We start from the raw sequence: 17,903 nt of genomic DNA, 5'->3' as shown, positions 1-17,903 counted from the left end.
CATCTCTTGCAAAAATACTAAATTTTGACATATTCTAAAAACAGTTGCACTTATAACAAATTTAAGGAAATAAATATAATACTATTATACATAAAAATTTTACAAGTTTAGATAAACAAAATATATATATAATGTGTGTGTGTATCTTGTATATATGTGTGAAATGACAAAAATTCTGATATAATAAAAGAGTGAATATTGTCAAATTATCTAATAAGGATAAAAAACTCTTACTAAAAATTATTTCTTCTCTCTTTTTGTATATGTATTATATATGTGTATTTATTTTCAGATATGATTTCTTCAAAAAGAAAAATGATGGATTAATCTTAATCATTAGAAAAACCATATATAAATATGGTTTTAAAAATAGAGTAACTGTGCACACTAAATTATAAGATAATGTAAAAATACGCGAGCAATAGCATAGTATTAAATAATTTATATTATAAATAGTCGATGATAAAACAATTATGTTTCTATCGTACAGTCATTTCAAGAAAATATAAGCAATTGAAGAATATCTTTTACTTGTGTTATATGCTACATAATTATCTTAGGAAACGTTCTCGTATCTAAATATGTGGCAGTGAAGAATTTGTTAAAAATCAGAGCTATTGTATGTTGCATAATATCTCAACAAAAAATTTTTTTTGCAATGATCATTATGATTATATATACATACTTTCTTCCTTTTTTTTTTTCTCAAGGGAAAAGGGAAGAATATATTATTCATGGCTATATGTATCACAAATGCTTCAATCAGGAAGTAAATGAAGTACTTTGTGCTACAATTCATCACACCTTTAAAAAACAAACACAAAATTTCTAATTCGATTGGTAATACTGTTTCATGTTAAACATGTTGAATGACAATTCAGAAATATATATTTTCAAAAATCATTATTAAAAGAATATTAAATCGAATCTAATAATAGAATTCGACGAAATGTCATGTATTAAGAAAGCACATTAAAATATTCTAATCATTTTTCACTCTTACTATAAGAAAAATTTGATTATTTACAATTACTTCTCTTGTACAGTCACTCAAACAAATTATTTCGTAAAGTGATGTAAAAAAAGTATTTTTGGAATTCACTAACATAAAAGTTTGCAAAGTTACATATCCGATTACTAAATATGTTGTGGCTTTGCTTTTGAAGACAATTTGTACACAATTCAGAGCATATACATAATCTATATATAATGTTCCTTCATAGGAGGAATAGAAATAAGAATATTCTTTCTGTACAATCTAACATAATGTTATATAAATAATAAAATGAAAAGTGCTATAACGCCAACCATGGATGATGACGAATGGATTCGCGACTTCGATCTCCATAGTCGTACGAAACCTCTACACCGATGGGTATATCTTCCTTCGCTGTAAGTACGAGATGTGGTGTCGATTTGACTTCGACTATTCGTGCGACCAAATTCCCGTTTCGTGAATGATTGACTAAACGGCCCAATTTATTAGTCTCTGCTGTTGCATCGACACTGAAAATTATATGTATCAACATTCATGTCAAATTATTAAAATTTTAACATTTTCATTTTTAAGAATAATTATTTCAACACGTCTAGATAGTCTCTTACCAATACTGTTGATTACGATGTTGAAAATAATACATATAGCAACCAGTATTTTGATCTTGCGCATATACTTTTTCACGCTCTTTTGCTTCGCTCTGATTAATCAGCTCGCCGATATATTCAATTACAAATTCGCCTTTAGCAAAGTCTCGCGTCGTTACGACACCACGACCCTTACCCGGAAAATATCTGATCTATAATAAGAAATAAATTTGTTTAAAAAATTATTTAATAAAAGTGTTAAAAAAATTGATGTTTTTGCAATATTTTTTTGTACAGATTCCTACCTCTAAGCCATCCTCCACTTGACAAAGTACCTTATTTTCTAAATCACGTTGTTTCTCCTCCAATACAGTCTTTTTACTTTTTCTGACACTACGGCGTATTGGAAAATAGTCTGTAATCGAATGATTTGTTTCAGCGCACTGTAGCTTGAGTGAACGATGATTGATGGATTGATTGGAAGCTGCTTTTTTACGTCCACGTGGAGCAGACTTTTTTACAACTTGCAATGGGCTACGTAATGTAATCACAGATTGCTTTTCATTGGTAGTAATTGTAGCTTTTTCATTTATATCTTCCGATGGCATATTTATTCTATGTGGTGTAGATGGCCCATGAATTGGAACAGCCACCGGTGTCTCTAAGATAAAAATTTTTATGTATCATGAATTGAAAAAGAGAAAAAAAAAAAACAAATCTAGATATATAAATTTATATGATTTATACCATCTGTTTTGAATTGTTCTACATCAGAGATAACCTTATTTTTTGCTTCACAGGTTGAAAGAGCTTGCACATTTCCAAAAAAATAGTAAGCAAGTGACACAGGACTTTTTCCTTTCGTAACTTCCACATTTGAATTCTAAAGCAAATAAAATAATACTGCAGTGGTATATATATATATATATATATATATATATATATATATATATATATTTCACAATAAGTAAAATATATTTACTTTATATATTTTCACAAAAGTACAATTATATTTAAAAGATTTATAGATTTTAAGATACTTACTTGATAAGAATGAATTGTGTTTGGAGAAGATTTATGAGTTTCCAATATGGATTGTGGTTTAATTATATCAACACTATCTGCCACTTTTTTACTAGTATCAAATAATTTACTCTCCTTTTTCACAAGTGAATTTGCATCATTACTTTGCACAGGCAAAGGTACAGTTATATTTTTTTCTCTATCATATTTCCATTTTCCTGTATAGACCATTAATTACATATATTAATAACATTTGATATTTTTTTTAAATTAAGAAAAATAATGTTATATATATCTGATATATATAAATCTGTTATATGTTACTGTTGTAATGCTGTTATAATGTTGAAGTATAAAATAGAATACAAAAGAGAATTGATATTAGATATCAATTTTATATATTATGATTTTAACTTATAAATATTATCTAATATGATATATGTATATGTTAACATAATACATGCATATGTTAATTTAAATCACTAGTAAAATTTATTGAAATATAATTGCTAATTTAACAAATAAAAATTTATATATAAAAAAAGAAAAACATACAAAGTTGTATAATTTTAAAATTGTAAAAATTTCAAAATAAGAATCACAAATTTACAAAAATTTGATAATCGAAACTAATCTCGTACATTTCTACGCAAATCTATCGCTATGCAAGTGACATCCTAAACTATCATACTCCATGTTAGTTTAGAGTCTAACCCAGGCCAAGTCCGCAAAGAACACAAACTACAGCTTCACAAAAATTATCGTCATCAAAACAGTCCAATAATTAGAACAACCGTTTCGCGTTTAAGAAATTACAAGATCGACGTTTCTCGAAAAAGATGATAAATGTCGCAATGGAAAGTACGAGACGTCGAGAGATAAAGTCTGAAGGCGTCTCTATGATAGCGTTCAAAATGGAGCAAGAGAGAAAATGAGATCCATTCAAAACATAACCCTATCGTGGGGCCGATGCTAAATGTTGAGTGAAAATGTCAATGCATGATGTATCCTCACCTTTGGCAACGTTATCAGTGCAGTTTCTCGTACGATGCGACGACGCCCGAGTCGTTCTATACATGATAAATCACTGATAGAACACGATTCACGGACGGATGGCAGCAATAACAGCGGCGTTTACGGTTGGCAGCAACGGTGATGCGAGGATGTGATGCGACGCGACGCGATAAATTCGTATGCGTCTCGTCAACGTGCGTATATCGGCTTCGCTGCGTCGTTTTGTTTTACAAACAAGCTGTGCATGCGGATTACAATCCTCTCTCTTTTTTTGCAGCAGAAGTCTTGAAATTATACAAGCAAGCTACGCGCCGGATGTGTCGCCATATTGCGTGCAACGGCCGATATCCAATTAGACGCAGTGGAACTGCTCTAACTCTAATATTTTATCTACACTTTTATGAAACATCCGAAGCATTATTATTCATGTCGAGTGTGTAGGAATTATTTCATGACTTTAATGCGTACGATATGAAAATATAAATGGAGAATATAATAATCATAGAAATATGCACATTTGTATACTCAGTTATTTATTAACTATAAATAATCAAGAGAATAAATTTTTCTATAGACATTCTAATCCATAAATAACAATAAAAAGATTTGCATATTGCATATCGGGAGTTGACGCGAAGGATGAAATTCCCGCGTGACATTAATTAGTTGAATTAGCGGCCGCGCTACGGCGCTGCTAGCGGCGCGCAGCTGGCCGATCGATCGCCGCACTCGAGCGTCACGTTATTATTTTTTAAATGAATTTATCAGTGATCGCGTCGCGCTAAATGATGTATCCGCAAAATATTTTGGTCGTTAAAGCGACCGGAAATTTCGCATTTCGATCGACGGTACTAAAATTCGCGATCGAACGGTTCTAATAGGCATTCGCACGAATTCCGACGCGGGTTCTTTTCTTTTTAGCGCGAATACTTTAAATCATCTAACGATCAGCGCCGCACGCATCGGCAATGTTGCCAAGCGTACAACATTCGCCATTATCCGTATGCATTCCCAAGAATATATACATATACATGATATACGCTATGTCACTACTAAAGACGCTCGTGGGTACAGTTCCGCAACGTTAATTAACGAGCTCAGTGGATAATGAGAGAGCGCTGATGTTACAATCTCTCTCGATTAATTTACTCGATATATTTGTGAACGTTTATTTGAAATGCGATGTCAATTTTATAATTTACGATCGTCTCAATGTCTCTTAAATTTGTATATCTACTTCTACAATATGATTATGTTTTAAATGTTTATAAAATAGCATTTCTGTAGCCATCATCATTTATACCTAACTGAATTATTGTTTCTTGTTCCGACCCATAGAGAGCACGATGGTAGGAAAGCTACGAAAATTTCCATACAGTTAGCCATCTTTAATAGCACCTTGTTAATGATAGTATATCAACCTTCTGTGTCGTCTGTAGCACTGGACGCAGTCACATTGCGATCGTGAATATATACACGTGAATGAAACAAGCTAGTGTTAAAAATACCATCAAGAAAAACTTTTAATCGCCGCTCGATCTTTCACTCATCATCGACGGTTTTATCGTTAGTTCAACGACGCGATAACTTAAATTTTGGATTCGTGCACTCTGTTAAAATGGTACGTACACATCAAGTAACAAAACCAATAATCTAATATTTTTTTTGAAAATTTGCTTTTTAAATTGTAATGACCATATTCGTAAACGCTTTATATATTAGCTCGTAATTAATCTTTGCTATTATTGCGATTATCGACTCGAAAAGAAACGTTCATCGCAAGTTCTATCGGAACCCTCGCGAGCGAGCAATCTTATTTAAAAATTGCGTAGGTAAGAGGGAGAGGGGATCACGAAAGAATATTCAATTATGGAAACATTGATAGATATCGAATTTCCGATAACGTTGTTGGGTTTTTCTCCTCACTTAGCGGGACGAGGGAAGAAAAGAAATCTCGCGCGTGCGAGCACCCGTCATCCTCTCCCGCGATCGGTCGCGCATCGCGCAGCGATTAATCGCGAAAACGCGGCAATTTTTTGGCTCCCGCGCCCTGCGAATCTGCCCTTATTCGCTGCCACAGTATCTGGCAACAGCGCGTCCGCTCGCCAGCGCTACCGGTGACAGCGGCGCGCATTACGAGCAGGCGCGTGTGTTTTTGTATTTTCGTTGGTGGCGATGTAGGGGGACGGGACGGTCGGGGGACAGGGGGCCAATATGGCGGTAGCCGAGCGAACGCGCTCTCGACGTGAACCGCGCGCGCGCTTATCGACGACAATCGCGTGAGATGGCCCGGCTCGCACATATAGTGCTATCGTCTGTCACGCCGATCTCGTAGCTCGATTACGACACTATCGGATCATCGCCGCGGGAACCGTCGGCGATGTTAGCTTGATGCAACACGCGCTCCTTCTCGATTCCTTTAATCGGGCCGAAAAAAACTTCCCTCGCTCGCTTGTCTCGAGGCCCGCATATTCTGCCAGTAATACTAGTAGCGTGTCTACACGACCTCGTGCTAAAGAATCATCGTCGTCCTTATCGTCCTATCATCGCCACGCTGTGACAAGGAACGTACACGAGATCTCGCAACATCTCATTTGTCATGGTGGGTTTTTATTCTTGATGTTCACAAAGGCTGAAATAAAGAATGTAAGAAGATAGAGAAAGACAGAGATATATTTCCAAACGAACGAAAGGGCACGCGCTTCCTATTGAGGATTAGCGCGTACCTTGTCATATTTATTCACTTCGTTTATAGGAAAACGACTAACCTAGAGACTCGTGCACAATGTGCCCTTTTTTGTTCTTTCGCGCCGAACAAGCGCATTTCGATGAACTGTTATCGCGCGATCAGAATATTAAATGATATTGCATTATAATAAATTTATGAGAGGAATACTTTGTTACTTTAAATTTGCTATACGTATGTGCATCTGATACATGCTTGATGAAAAATGTTATTCGGACTTATTAATGTTATTAAAAAAATGTTAATTTATGAGATTCTTATAAATGTATCTTTATTCTTCAATTTGAATTTTGTTTAGATCTAAATTGTATATCATGCAATTTTAATTATTAAAATGTTTAAATATTTTTTGTGGCTATAGATAGATTATGTAGTACCTTAGAGATGATGCTGTTAACTTATCTTCTGCTTTTGATTTGATATTTGTTTTTTCAATTTATTAAGTGGTATTTATTAATCTTAATATATATTTTTATAGGCAACAAAAAAATATGATGACGGAGTGAGCGATGATACTAGTGGGAGTGACTTTGATGATGAAGAGGATCCTGATAAAATTGAAGTACCTGGTAAATTATAAATTTGATTTACAAACAATATATATATATATATATATATATATATATATATATATATATATGTATCTTATAATAAAACTTGTCTAACAATTTTATACAAGATAACGTAACTATTTTTATACAAATTAAGCAATGTTTTAAAACCAAAAAAAAAAAAAAAAAACAATTTTTATTAGGTGGTGGTAAAGATCTTGCAACTGCTGCTGGAATTGCTAATATCAAAGATGAAAAACCTACAGATTTACCAGCAAATTCTTTAGAAAAAACACAAGGAGCATTAAATGGTAAATCATATATAATATTTAAAACAAGGCAAATCACTTTTATTAGATTTATCTACTATTTCAATATTATATTTTGTAAAAATTATTTTTAGCATTAAATCAAAAATTTGGCAACAAAATTCCTGGGGGATTAGTAACAAAAGCTGCAACACCAGGTTACGAAATGGTACATGTAGGAGGCTCTCAAGGCACTCCCCCAGGTTTTGTTAACACAAATCAATTAAATCAACTCAATCAATTAACTGCTAGTGGATATGGTTTTCCACCAGGATTAGCTTCTCTTGCAGGATTTAACCCTGCTGCTTTTCTGCAATCTAGTAAGTTTACTTTTTTAATCATCTTTTTTTTATTATGATGTGATAATTGAGATCGAAAATTTTACATGAAAAAATTTTCTTCTCGTGTCTTAGTTTTTAAAGACTTTTATATAAAAGTATGTATGAATATATATCATTTATATGTACTTATATGTACATATATGAGTTATATAAATTTTATACACTATAATTTTTTTTTAATATAAAATTCATTTTTCAAGCTATTCTTGCCTAATTATATATTACTATTTTGTATCTTAAATAAAATGATATTTTTATAAAGTGATAAACGAATTTATAACAAATTACAATTGCTACAATAATATTTATTGATTATATATTTGTGTTAATTATTCTTTAGGCATGGGCATGGATATGAATACTTTAATGAACAGCTTTATGGGTATGTCTGGAATGAACATGGGAGTTAACCCTTTTGTTCAGTTGCTTAATCAAGGTGGAATTCATCCCAATTGGCCAGGCCTTTCGGGTATTTACAATATGTTGATAAAGATATGCTTATTAAAACATCCCGAATGTTGTAAAAGCAAATTTACTATATTTAAAATTTTATTATAGGAAAGACAGTGTCACAAATGTGGATGAATTCAGGTGATCCAACAAAAATGATGCAACCAAATATACCAGAAGAAGAAGAAGTAGATGATGAAGATATGGGTGTTGCCGAGACTTATGCCGATTACATGCCGACAAAACGTATGCATCAATCATTTCTTTTTCTTTATTTACATGCTATTTTCAAATTAAATCTCTATTAATTAACAGTCAAGTTGGGGCGAAAACATCCGGATCCGGTTGTCGAAACAGCATCCTTGTCAAGCGTCGAGCCAACAGATGTTTGGTATAAGTTATCTATACCGGATGATACGATACGATCTGGCGCGCTATCTGCGCTTCAACTCGAATCTATCACATATACATCTCAACAGCATGAGCATCTGCTGCCTGATGGTACACGTGCCGGATTTCTCATCGGCGATGGTGCGGGTGTTGGTAAAGGTAGAACCATAGCCGGTGTAATATTCGAGAATTATTTGAAAGGTCGAAAACGTGCTATTTGGGTATCAGTGTCCAACGACCTCAAATACGACGCCGAACGCGATTTAAAAGACATAGGAGCATCTAAAATCGAAGTATGTATTTTATTTTATGTTAAATTGTGTTAAATATATTATTAAATATATACATTATTGATATTAGGATATTAACAATAAAACTCAAATTTTGTTCTAACCTGCAATCAATGCATATATTATTTACATATATTTTAATAATTTTATCATTATTCTAAGCATTATAAATAAATCTATTTGCAGGTACATGCATTGAATAAATTTAAGTATGCAAAAATCTCATCAGCTGTAAATGGCAATGTGAAAAAAGGTGTAATCTTCAGCACATATTCTGCATTAATTGGTGAATCGTCACAGAGTGGCGGGAAATACAAGAGCCGGTTGAAACAGCTCTTGCAATGGTGCGGTGAAGATTTCGATGGTCTAATAATCTTTGATGAATGTCATCGTGCGAAAAATTTGTGCCCTACTGGAAGTTCAAAACCTACAAAAACAGGTTAAGAAATAAATTTTTATATGTAAAAAAAAAAAAACATTTATTTCTTTGAAGCATATTTATGAATGGACTTTATTTTATCAATAATAAAATTTTTGCAGGTTTAACGGTCTTGGAACTACAGAATAAACTTCCAAAAGCTCGAGTCGTATACGCTAGCGCTACCGGCGCTTCCGAACCTCGCAACATGGCCTACATGGTACGGCTAGGCATGTGGGGCGAAGGCACCCCTTTCCCAGAATTTAATGATTTCATCACCGCTGTAGAAAAGCGCGGTGTTGGCGCGATGGAAATCGTAGCAATGGACATGAAACTGCGGGGTATGTATATCGCTCGACAGTTGAGTTTCCACGGTGTTGCCTTTAAAATTGAGGAGGTACCTCTTTCCAAGGATTTCACGAAAGTGTATGATCATTCAGTGCGATTGGTAAGTTATCGCGTACGAAAATGTAAACTTTTATAAATTGTTCAAAATATTCTGAAATAATATATATACATATATACTTTGATCTAGTGGGTGGAAGCGATGCAAAGATTTCAAGAAGCGGCTGAATTGATAGATGCGGAGAATCGCATGAAGAAGACAATGTGGGGTCAATTTTGGTCGTCGCATCAGCGCTTTTTTAAGTATCTCTGTATCGCTGCAAAAGTGAAGCATGCAGTAGCTGTGGCTCGTGAGGCGGTTAAGTGCGGCAAGTGCGTAGTGATTGGTCTGCAGTCTACTGGCGAGGCACGCACTTTGGAACAATTGGAACGCGATGACGGTGAACTCAGCGATTTCGTTTCCACCGCCAAGTCAGTAATACTTTAACACATAACAAGAAAAGAAATTACAAATTTGTGTTATATCTAATAATAATCATAATAATTTCGATGTTTACAGGGGTGTTTTGCAAACGCTAGTGGAGAAACACTTTCCGGCACCAGATCGCAATCGCATCCAGCGTCTTCTCGGTCTAGAACCACCAAAACTTAAATTAGAAGGCGACGATGACATGGATGCTGGTGGTTCTGCGAGTGGTAGTAAAAGGAAACCAGTCCGACAAGCGGCACAGCGTGCATCAAAAAAAGTACGTGCTTGGTCGTCGGAAGAGGAAATATCGGAAGAGGATAGAAACGGTGCTCATAGTTCCGGTTCGGAGTTTAAATTAAGCGGTAGTGAAAGCGAAGATGATCATCATACTGACGAAGAGAGCAATGTCAGTTCCGATTTTAACCCGTTTTTCAGCGACAGCGATTCTGATGCTGGTAATTTTGCACAATCTTTTTATTTCGTAATTTATTTTTTACGTTAATTTTTATGTCGAGTTATACACACACACACACATAATCGAAGCAAAATTTCAATAATAATTTTTTGTTTTTAGATCCTTGGGATAGGCGAAAGAAAAAGGGCAAGAAACAAAAGAAACCCGCGAAGAAACGTTTGAGCACACAAGATAAAATCCAATCGATGCTGGTGCACAAACAGTCGAGTAACAGAAATAAACGCAATGGCGACACGGCGATGAGCGGTGGACCTATGAATGCCATGGGCGGAGGTATGCCTCATAATCAGGCACCACCTAGAGATGCTATCGAAAGGGCTTGTAGTATGAAGGAAGAGTTATTATCACAAATAGAAACTCTTGGCGAACGATTGCCACCTAATACGCTAGATCAATTGATAGATGAACTCGGCGGACCAGAGAATGTTGCAGAGATGACAGGTAGAAAAGGTCGCGTCGTACAAACGGAGGATGGTGCAATACAATATGAGTCCAGATCAGAAGTAGATGTTCCATTGGAAACCCTCAATCTAACAGAGAAGCAGAGGTACGTCGAGTCAAAAATTCGAATAAAAATTCTTATATATAAGCGTTCTTTCACTAACTTGCATTTTTTTTTTTTTTTTTAACAGATTCACAGAGATTTTTCATAATATAAGATACTATTTCTTATAATAATTGCAACTTATATTAAATCTTCAGAAATATATTTATAAAAATTAAATGCATTTATTTCGTTCAGAAATTTTTAACGAATATCTTGTGTACAGATTCATGGATGGAGAAAACTGTAGCGATAATTTCCGAAGCGGCCAGTAGCGGTATATCATTACAGAGCGACAGACGAGCGAGGAATCAAATGCGACGTGTGCATATTACTCTCGAATTGCCGTGGAGCGCGGATAGAGCGATACAACAATTTGGACGAACGCATCGATCGAATCAAGTTAACGCGCCAGAATATATATTTCTTATATCGGATTTAGCCGGAGAAAGAAGATTTGCCTCGATTGTTGCTAAACGTCTAGAAAGTCTGGGTGCGTTAACGCACGGTGATCGTCGCGCGACGGAGACTCGAGATCTCTCGCAATTTAATATCGACAACAAGTATGGTCGCGCGGCACTAGAAGCGACGATGAAAACTATAATGGGGTTTGTATCAATCAAAAATACACCGAAAAATCTCGTAAGAGATGTGAAATATAGATATTTATAAAATTGACAAATTATAATTTCAGATACGAAGCGCCTTTAGTACCACCACCTCAAGACTATCATGGGGACTTTTTCAAAGATGTGGCTGACGCGTTGGTGGGCGTCGGTTTGATTTGCAACAGCGAGAGCACACCAGGTGTGCTCACGCTCGACAAGGACTACAACAACATGTCAAAGTTCTTGAATCGTATTCTTGGCATGCCGGTCGATCTGCAAAATCGTCTGTTCAAATATTTTACCGATACACTCAATGCCATCATCACGCAGGCTAAGAAAACTGGTCGCTTCGACATGGGTATCCTCGACCTTGGAACGTCGGGCGAAAATGTCCACAGAGTGCGACTGTATCGATTCTTGCGAAAACATGCGACCGGCAAGGCGCCAACGGAGTTACACGTGGTTCACGTTGAACGTGGCATGAGTTGGGCCGAAGCCACGAACAAATGCTCAGAATTAACCGGACCGAAAGAGGGTTTCTATCTGAGTCACCAAATCCGTAATGGAAAACAGACAGCCATTCTCGCGATTGTAGTGGACAGTGGCAAGAAGAAAACCGAGAGCAAAAAAGATCAACTTTATATGGTGTATAGGTATAGTTATAGTATAGTTTAAAATTTCGCTATGCATTTACGATAGATTAAACTGTACTAACAATAGAAATGTATTTATCAGCATTATACAGTATAATTTCTGACATATTTAGAAATGATATAATCATGGATATAATCATTTATTGTAGGCCCAACACAGGATTACAGTTACGACAGGAGACTCTAGGTGAATTAGAAAAAAAGTATAAGAAAGTTAGCGCTGACGAGGCAGAGCCACACTGGACGCAACAATACGAAGCTTCCGTGAATACGTGTTCACACGCATACTGGAGTGGAAATTGTAAAAACGCCACTCTCGGACTCATGGATTGTGAAGTGGGGCTAAGAAGACGTTCCTATAATGTATTAGCCGGTTCGGTTCTAAGCGTTTGGAGTCGCGTGGAAAACGTGCTCGCTGCACGATCCGGACATAATTCTAAGATGCAAGTTGTAAGGCTGCGAACGGGTAAGTCAATAATTAATATTGCTATTCATAATTATTGTTTCAATAAAGCCGAAAAGACATATTCTCATCTTTGTTTCTGTGATAGATGAAGGGTTGAAGATTGTCGGAACGCTTATTCCAAAGTCTTGTATGGAAGCATTACGTCAAGCGCTTTCCTCCGACGCGGAAAACACGGAGGAACTGACGTTTTGAATGTATCAAGGGTAAGATGTATGTCAGATAAATCATAAATATATTTATATATTGTACACACCAAAATAAATAATTTATACATGTAAAATTATCGATTTTTATCTCAGTATTCTCGAATTAATATCTAAATAACCATTTTAGAGGTATGAATAGGACCAAGCAAGCTCATCGGCATTCTAATATGCCATGACTTTAGAAGAACTTCTCCTTTCTCAAATCTTTCATCGGAACGCAACAAGAGGAATGCAAATTATGCGAACATGCAACCATTATCAGACGTATTACTGGAATCTATGATACGTCGAAAAATAGATTCCACAGTGAATCTACTAGTCGGCAGTAGTCGCCGCTTTGCTATCCGATGTTAATAAACACGAGTAAACGCTTCTATAATTAATTGACAAAGTCAAGACTATACAACTGCTTAATTATTTGTCATACAATTGTGAAAATTGTAGCATTCACCCGCCGTATACCAATGTAGATTTCTAAGTAGTTAGACCTTTCTTTTGTTATCTTCTACAGATCATGTGCCCTTCCCCTCCCCTCTCCCTGTAATATCAGGAAGAGGAAGTTTATTTTTTACATCATTGTCGTTACTTATAATATTTCCACCAAGTGATTTTTAGCGGACATAGCACGTGGCGTACGATAGGGCGAACACAGATTCCATTCATTTCGGCTGTGCTCTAAAAGAAACGCGAAAAGCATAATTGGACAATGCATATAGAAAACGTAAAATTTATTAATCATATGATTCGAAATGTACGTATTCGATTTATTTAAACTAGCCATAGCGCGAACTTGAGCAATTATTCGACGACCATCGATTGTTTTAATTGAAATAGTAAATTAGTAAATTCGATTGAAAGTGTTAACTATTAGCAGGGCGAATTAATCGAAAATAATAAGCCGATTGGAGCATTTTAATTTCTTTGGAAAGCACAAATGTATACGCGACAGCTTTTTTGATTTGCTTATTATAGCGTTTTTGTTTGATCGTTAAACCAATCAACCAATTGGAAAGAAGTAACTTTACACATATGCTATTCTGCTACCATTGCTATAGCTACTATTATTATCATAAATTACTGCTAATACTATATTAATACTAATATTGCACACACACACACACACACAAAGATTACAAACTGCTATTAATATTATCCAAATGTAGGGAGACGAGGTAAACACTACACATATATGTTGCAAATGTGGTCTTGTTTCTTCCTATTCTTAAAACTTGAGAGACATGACTCATACTATACATGTGCCAATTATATACATTCTCTATTTCTTCTTTTTTTATTATTGTGACAAAACAAATCAGTTAAAAAGGAGTTGATTTTCATGAATTATATCAATTTTATTCTATGTATACATAAGAAAAATTACATTCATAAATGGGCAGTTATATTTTTTCTCTGTTTAAACTTTTGAATTTATATATTTTTTCATGTGAAATTTTACTGAAATTTACCAAAATTAAAATAAACGTAAAGATGTACGATATTTCTGCGATGTATGCTGTATATTTTAATTGATAGCGTGGCTTTAATGAAATATTTTCAGAAATTATTCAAGATGATGCCTCGTCTCTCGACGATCTCTACCTATAACTAATTAGCCTTAAAACAAAGGGAAAAAAAGAAAAAAGAATTAGATCGAAACGTATACAGCCGATATATTTATATTCAAATGCATATACTAGTAACCAGTGCGGCCTGTATGTACACTGAATGTATGTAGATGTCTGTTTGTACGTCTGAATAAGTTTTGAACGAATGCGAAGTTTCGAGGAAGAACTAGTAATGATGTAGGCCTCGCGATATATTCACCTTCTCTAATAATATGATAGAACTACAAAATACAGACTTTTAGAGCGTAGAGTAATGTCGAAACAGTTGTTAGAATCAATTCGTGATTAGAATTATCATTTTAGTGATCTAATTTTTAAGAGCGTAGACATATAACACTAAGGAGAAAACGAGATATTCGTCGTCACTCACCTGTTTCCACGGTTTCTCGCCGTAATATCCAATAGAAACTTACATCTACACAGATAACTACATATTGCATTTATAAGAAAGAATATAAAAGGGAAGTAATATACATTTTATATATATATATATATATATATTGCCTTGATCTATTATTTTTTTGTCGCGATAATTAAAAAAAAAAAAAGAAAATGCAATATTTTAGCGAGATTTATATCATAGATTTAATTCCTTTAGCTGTTATCAAATATTTCTAATAAATGATATTAATTATTACATTACTTTAACAAAATGTGGAAACCATAGAGTTAGATATGTGATTCGAAGATGTTAGTCATGTCCAATTCAGAGCTTGATTCAAAGATGCGATTATCGATATAGATGATAATGAATTCGGCAGTAAAACTTTACGACGTAATTATATGCTGATAAAGTTAAATGCGAAATGTACATATTGAAGATTGTAAAACAAAATTTTTTTCATGGGACATAGACGAGATACTGTTTTGTATTTTATATTTTTTACAATTGTCTCGTTTGAGTTCCTATCTTTGCAGGCGCGATTTATAAATGTGGTATCTAGTAGACGTGGAAACAGGCGTCGCGCTTTCTAGTAAAACAATTATTCCTTTTGTAATGTGCTGTGTTTTCTTTCATGGATAAGTTGAACGAGTGAGCTGCGTGTATATATGCATATGTATAAATGTTTCTGTGTACGTAAAACCAATAATTCTTACTCGAATTAATACCCATCTTTCGTGTCCAAAAATTTTTTTTTTAGGTCACTCTTCTGAGTTGATAAATCGATCAACATGCAATTTTCCTTTTATGAAAGCTGTTGTGATAATTTTGATTCTCTTTTGTTATTAAAGATGTGTTACATAATATGCAGAGTAAAAGAAAATATTGGTTTATATAGATATGAAATATAATAATTTTATTGCAAATTGTACAAATCACTTTATTGAAGATAGCCCTAGTTTTTCATAAAAAAAAAAAAAGGTTAATTATCAAAAAAGATGTAAATAAATCATAATAGTGCATCTTTTTCTTATTAAAAAAATAAAATCAATAAAGTAACTAAATCTAAATAATTAAAAAGTGCAATTAAGAACAAAGATTACATATTTTAACATTTATTAGTTTAATATCGAATATAAGTTGTAGTTCTACTTATATCGCATATTCCATGTTTCGCACACTTTAGTATAAAAAAACTATATAAATGAATTTTCTTCGCACGCTAGTTTTATACTTTTTCGCGATATACAATTGCACACTTTAAACATACTAAAATTTCCACATATTTATTAAATTCAATAATACCTGTTAAAGTATATTCCTACTGAAATCATTGTTACATGTATATTTCAACTGAGATAATCATTACCTGGAGACAATGGAAGGTTTTTTTGATGGTGGTATAAACTTGTCTAATGAAATGCATACAGAAGCATCAAGAATGTGCACACTCCAATAACAAGGCCGAGTATAACGGAATCTCTTCTTTTACGTAAATTTATCCTTTGCAGTAAACTGTTCACTGCTGGAAATCGATTGGAGATATCATTGAATTTGGTTCGTATACGTTTGAACGCCTGTCTTTGAGACATCAAATGATCTCGCGTCTCCATTGCTATGCTTATTTGATCATTGATCAATCGATCAGAACTAAAAAATAATATATATGTATATAATATACACCAAAAAATGTTTAACATAAGGATATAATACAATTTAATGTAATTAACAAAATATACATCTTATTTAGCATCAGCAAGATAAAGCAAGATTGACTTACTTGTGAATGTGCTGGTTTTCTTTGAGGTACATTTCACGCCGATTCAATCCACTCGCACTTTTATAATTGCTACATAGAATAGATATAAATGTGATTTTACGTAATTTTTATGAATACAAAATTATGTTTGTTATATAACATGTAACATTGGGAATAATGACAGACAACTTGTACATACTCTATTTCTTTACGAACGCTGCCTAATAGATCCTCGCGATCTTTCCTAGCTATAAAATTATTTCTAATCTTGTTAAATTCCAGTTTATAGTCTTTCAGTATTTCTTTGTGACGTTGCATTGTGTGCAACATAGCTGCTCCATTTGGTTGTAATTCGCTCATCCTCTCGTTTATGAAAAGTAACTATATCAATTATATTTGATTAATAAAAATGCTTACACTGTTTAAAAATATATGAAAGAAGAGAAAGAAAAAAAAGAACCTACTTTAGAAAGTAGTGTCTCTATCTCCGATGCCATGTTCTCAAATACCTGTTCCTCATCCAGAAGAGGAATCTCATCTGCGTTAACATGTCTAGCACTTGTATTTATACCCAATTTACTGAATGCCACTAACTTTGCATCAATTTCATTTTCCAGATGTCTCGCTTGTTTCCTGAGATCTACAAAAATCTCTGTTATTAGCCCTGGGCACTATTCCTGTTGCATCTATCTAATGTGCTCTTTTTACAAATGTTTATTTGTATTCAATGTCATATAAGCTGTACGTTTTCAAGAGTTTTATCTAATATATATTGCATCTATTTTACAGAGAAATAATGTAAAAAAGAAACAAATATTACTGTATATTATTGCATTACTATGCAATGAGATATTTGTGATTGCAAACATATCAAAAATAAAGCAATATACGAAAACATGAGCGACAGCTGAGAAAATAACGTTACATATTTAAAGAACGCGTGTCATAAATTGGAGACACGTCTTTTAGGAGGATTTTCGCATATTTTGTAATGTAAACAAAAAAAGTCGGCGCTAATGACACGCATTAAGAATCTCGCTACATGAAATACATACCTTCCCAGTCAATTGCGTCCTGCGAGTTGGCCATTTATCGCAAATCGCAAATGCACACATGCAACGTATAAAATCACATAACACGTCTTCCTTTGTATTGCTCCTTACTGGGACAATTCTACAGCGATAAATAGAAAACGCAATACAATATACAATATACTTATATACAATTACCAGGCAATGACAAGTGATAAGTATAGG

The 17,903-nt window shown here is 34.0% G+C and overlaps 3 protein-coding genes across 3 annotated transcripts; 1 reads left to right on the top strand and 2 right to left on the bottom strand.

Annotated features, from left to right (window-relative positions):
* Positions 1-890: 890 nt before the first annotated feature.
* LOC126852407 (histone-lysine N-methyltransferase PR-Set7) lies at positions 891-3,995 on the bottom strand. The gene is made up of 6 exons (XM_050597194.1): positions 3,622-3,995; positions 2,629-2,825; positions 2,332-2,467; positions 1,890-2,245; positions 1,606-1,796; positions 891-1,506 (listed from the first exon to the last, which is right to left on the bottom strand). Exons 1-6 carry the CDS (start codon positions 3,683-3,685, stop codon positions 1,296-1,298), a joined length of 1,155 nt encoding a protein of 384 aa, XP_050453151.1. The 5' UTR covers positions 3,686-3,995; the 3' UTR covers positions 891-1,295.
* Positions 3,996-5,825: 1,830 nt separating this feature from the next.
* Positions 5,826-13,842, top strand: LOC126852448 (protein strawberry notch-like). Its single transcript, XM_050597287.1, is given in 18 exon segments — positions 5,826-6,223; positions 6,846-6,936; positions 7,122-7,229; positions 7,322-7,546; positions 7,908-8,036; positions 8,126-8,263; positions 8,333-8,700; positions 8,884-9,136; positions 9,238-9,563; positions 9,651-9,931; positions 10,020-10,384; positions 10,504-10,951; positions 11,175-11,186; positions 11,188-11,556; positions 11,643-12,209; positions 12,359-12,675; positions 12,761-12,878; positions 13,009-13,842. Coding segments are annotated over 17 exon segments (4,107 nt in total). The 5' UTR covers positions 5,826-6,220; the 3' UTR covers positions 12,868-12,878; positions 13,009-13,842.
* A 760-nt stretch (positions 13,843-14,602) lies between these two features.
* LOC126852452 (Golgi SNAP receptor complex member 1) lies at positions 14,603-17,889 on the bottom strand. The gene is made up of 5 exons (XM_050597291.1): positions 17,703-17,889; positions 17,112-17,287; positions 16,847-17,028; positions 16,669-16,737; positions 14,603-16,538 (listed from the first exon to the last, which is right to left on the bottom strand). Exons 1-5 carry the CDS (start codon positions 17,734-17,736, stop codon positions 16,301-16,303), a joined length of 699 nt encoding a protein of 232 aa, XP_050453248.1. The 5' UTR covers positions 17,737-17,889; the 3' UTR covers positions 14,603-16,300.
* Between the last annotated feature and the right edge of the window lie 14 nt (positions 17,890-17,903).

Source organism: Cataglyphis hispanica, chromosome 10, assembly GCF_021464435.1.
Source record: "Cataglyphis hispanica isolate Lineage 1 chromosome 10, ULB_Chis1_1.0, whole genome shotgun sequence".
Taxonomy (NCBI): Eukaryota; Metazoa; Arthropoda; class Insecta; order Hymenoptera; family Formicidae; genus Cataglyphis; species Cataglyphis hispanica.
The sequence above is the reverse complement of the archived record's forward strand: the minus strand, read 5'-3'. Positions and strand labels throughout refer to the sequence as shown.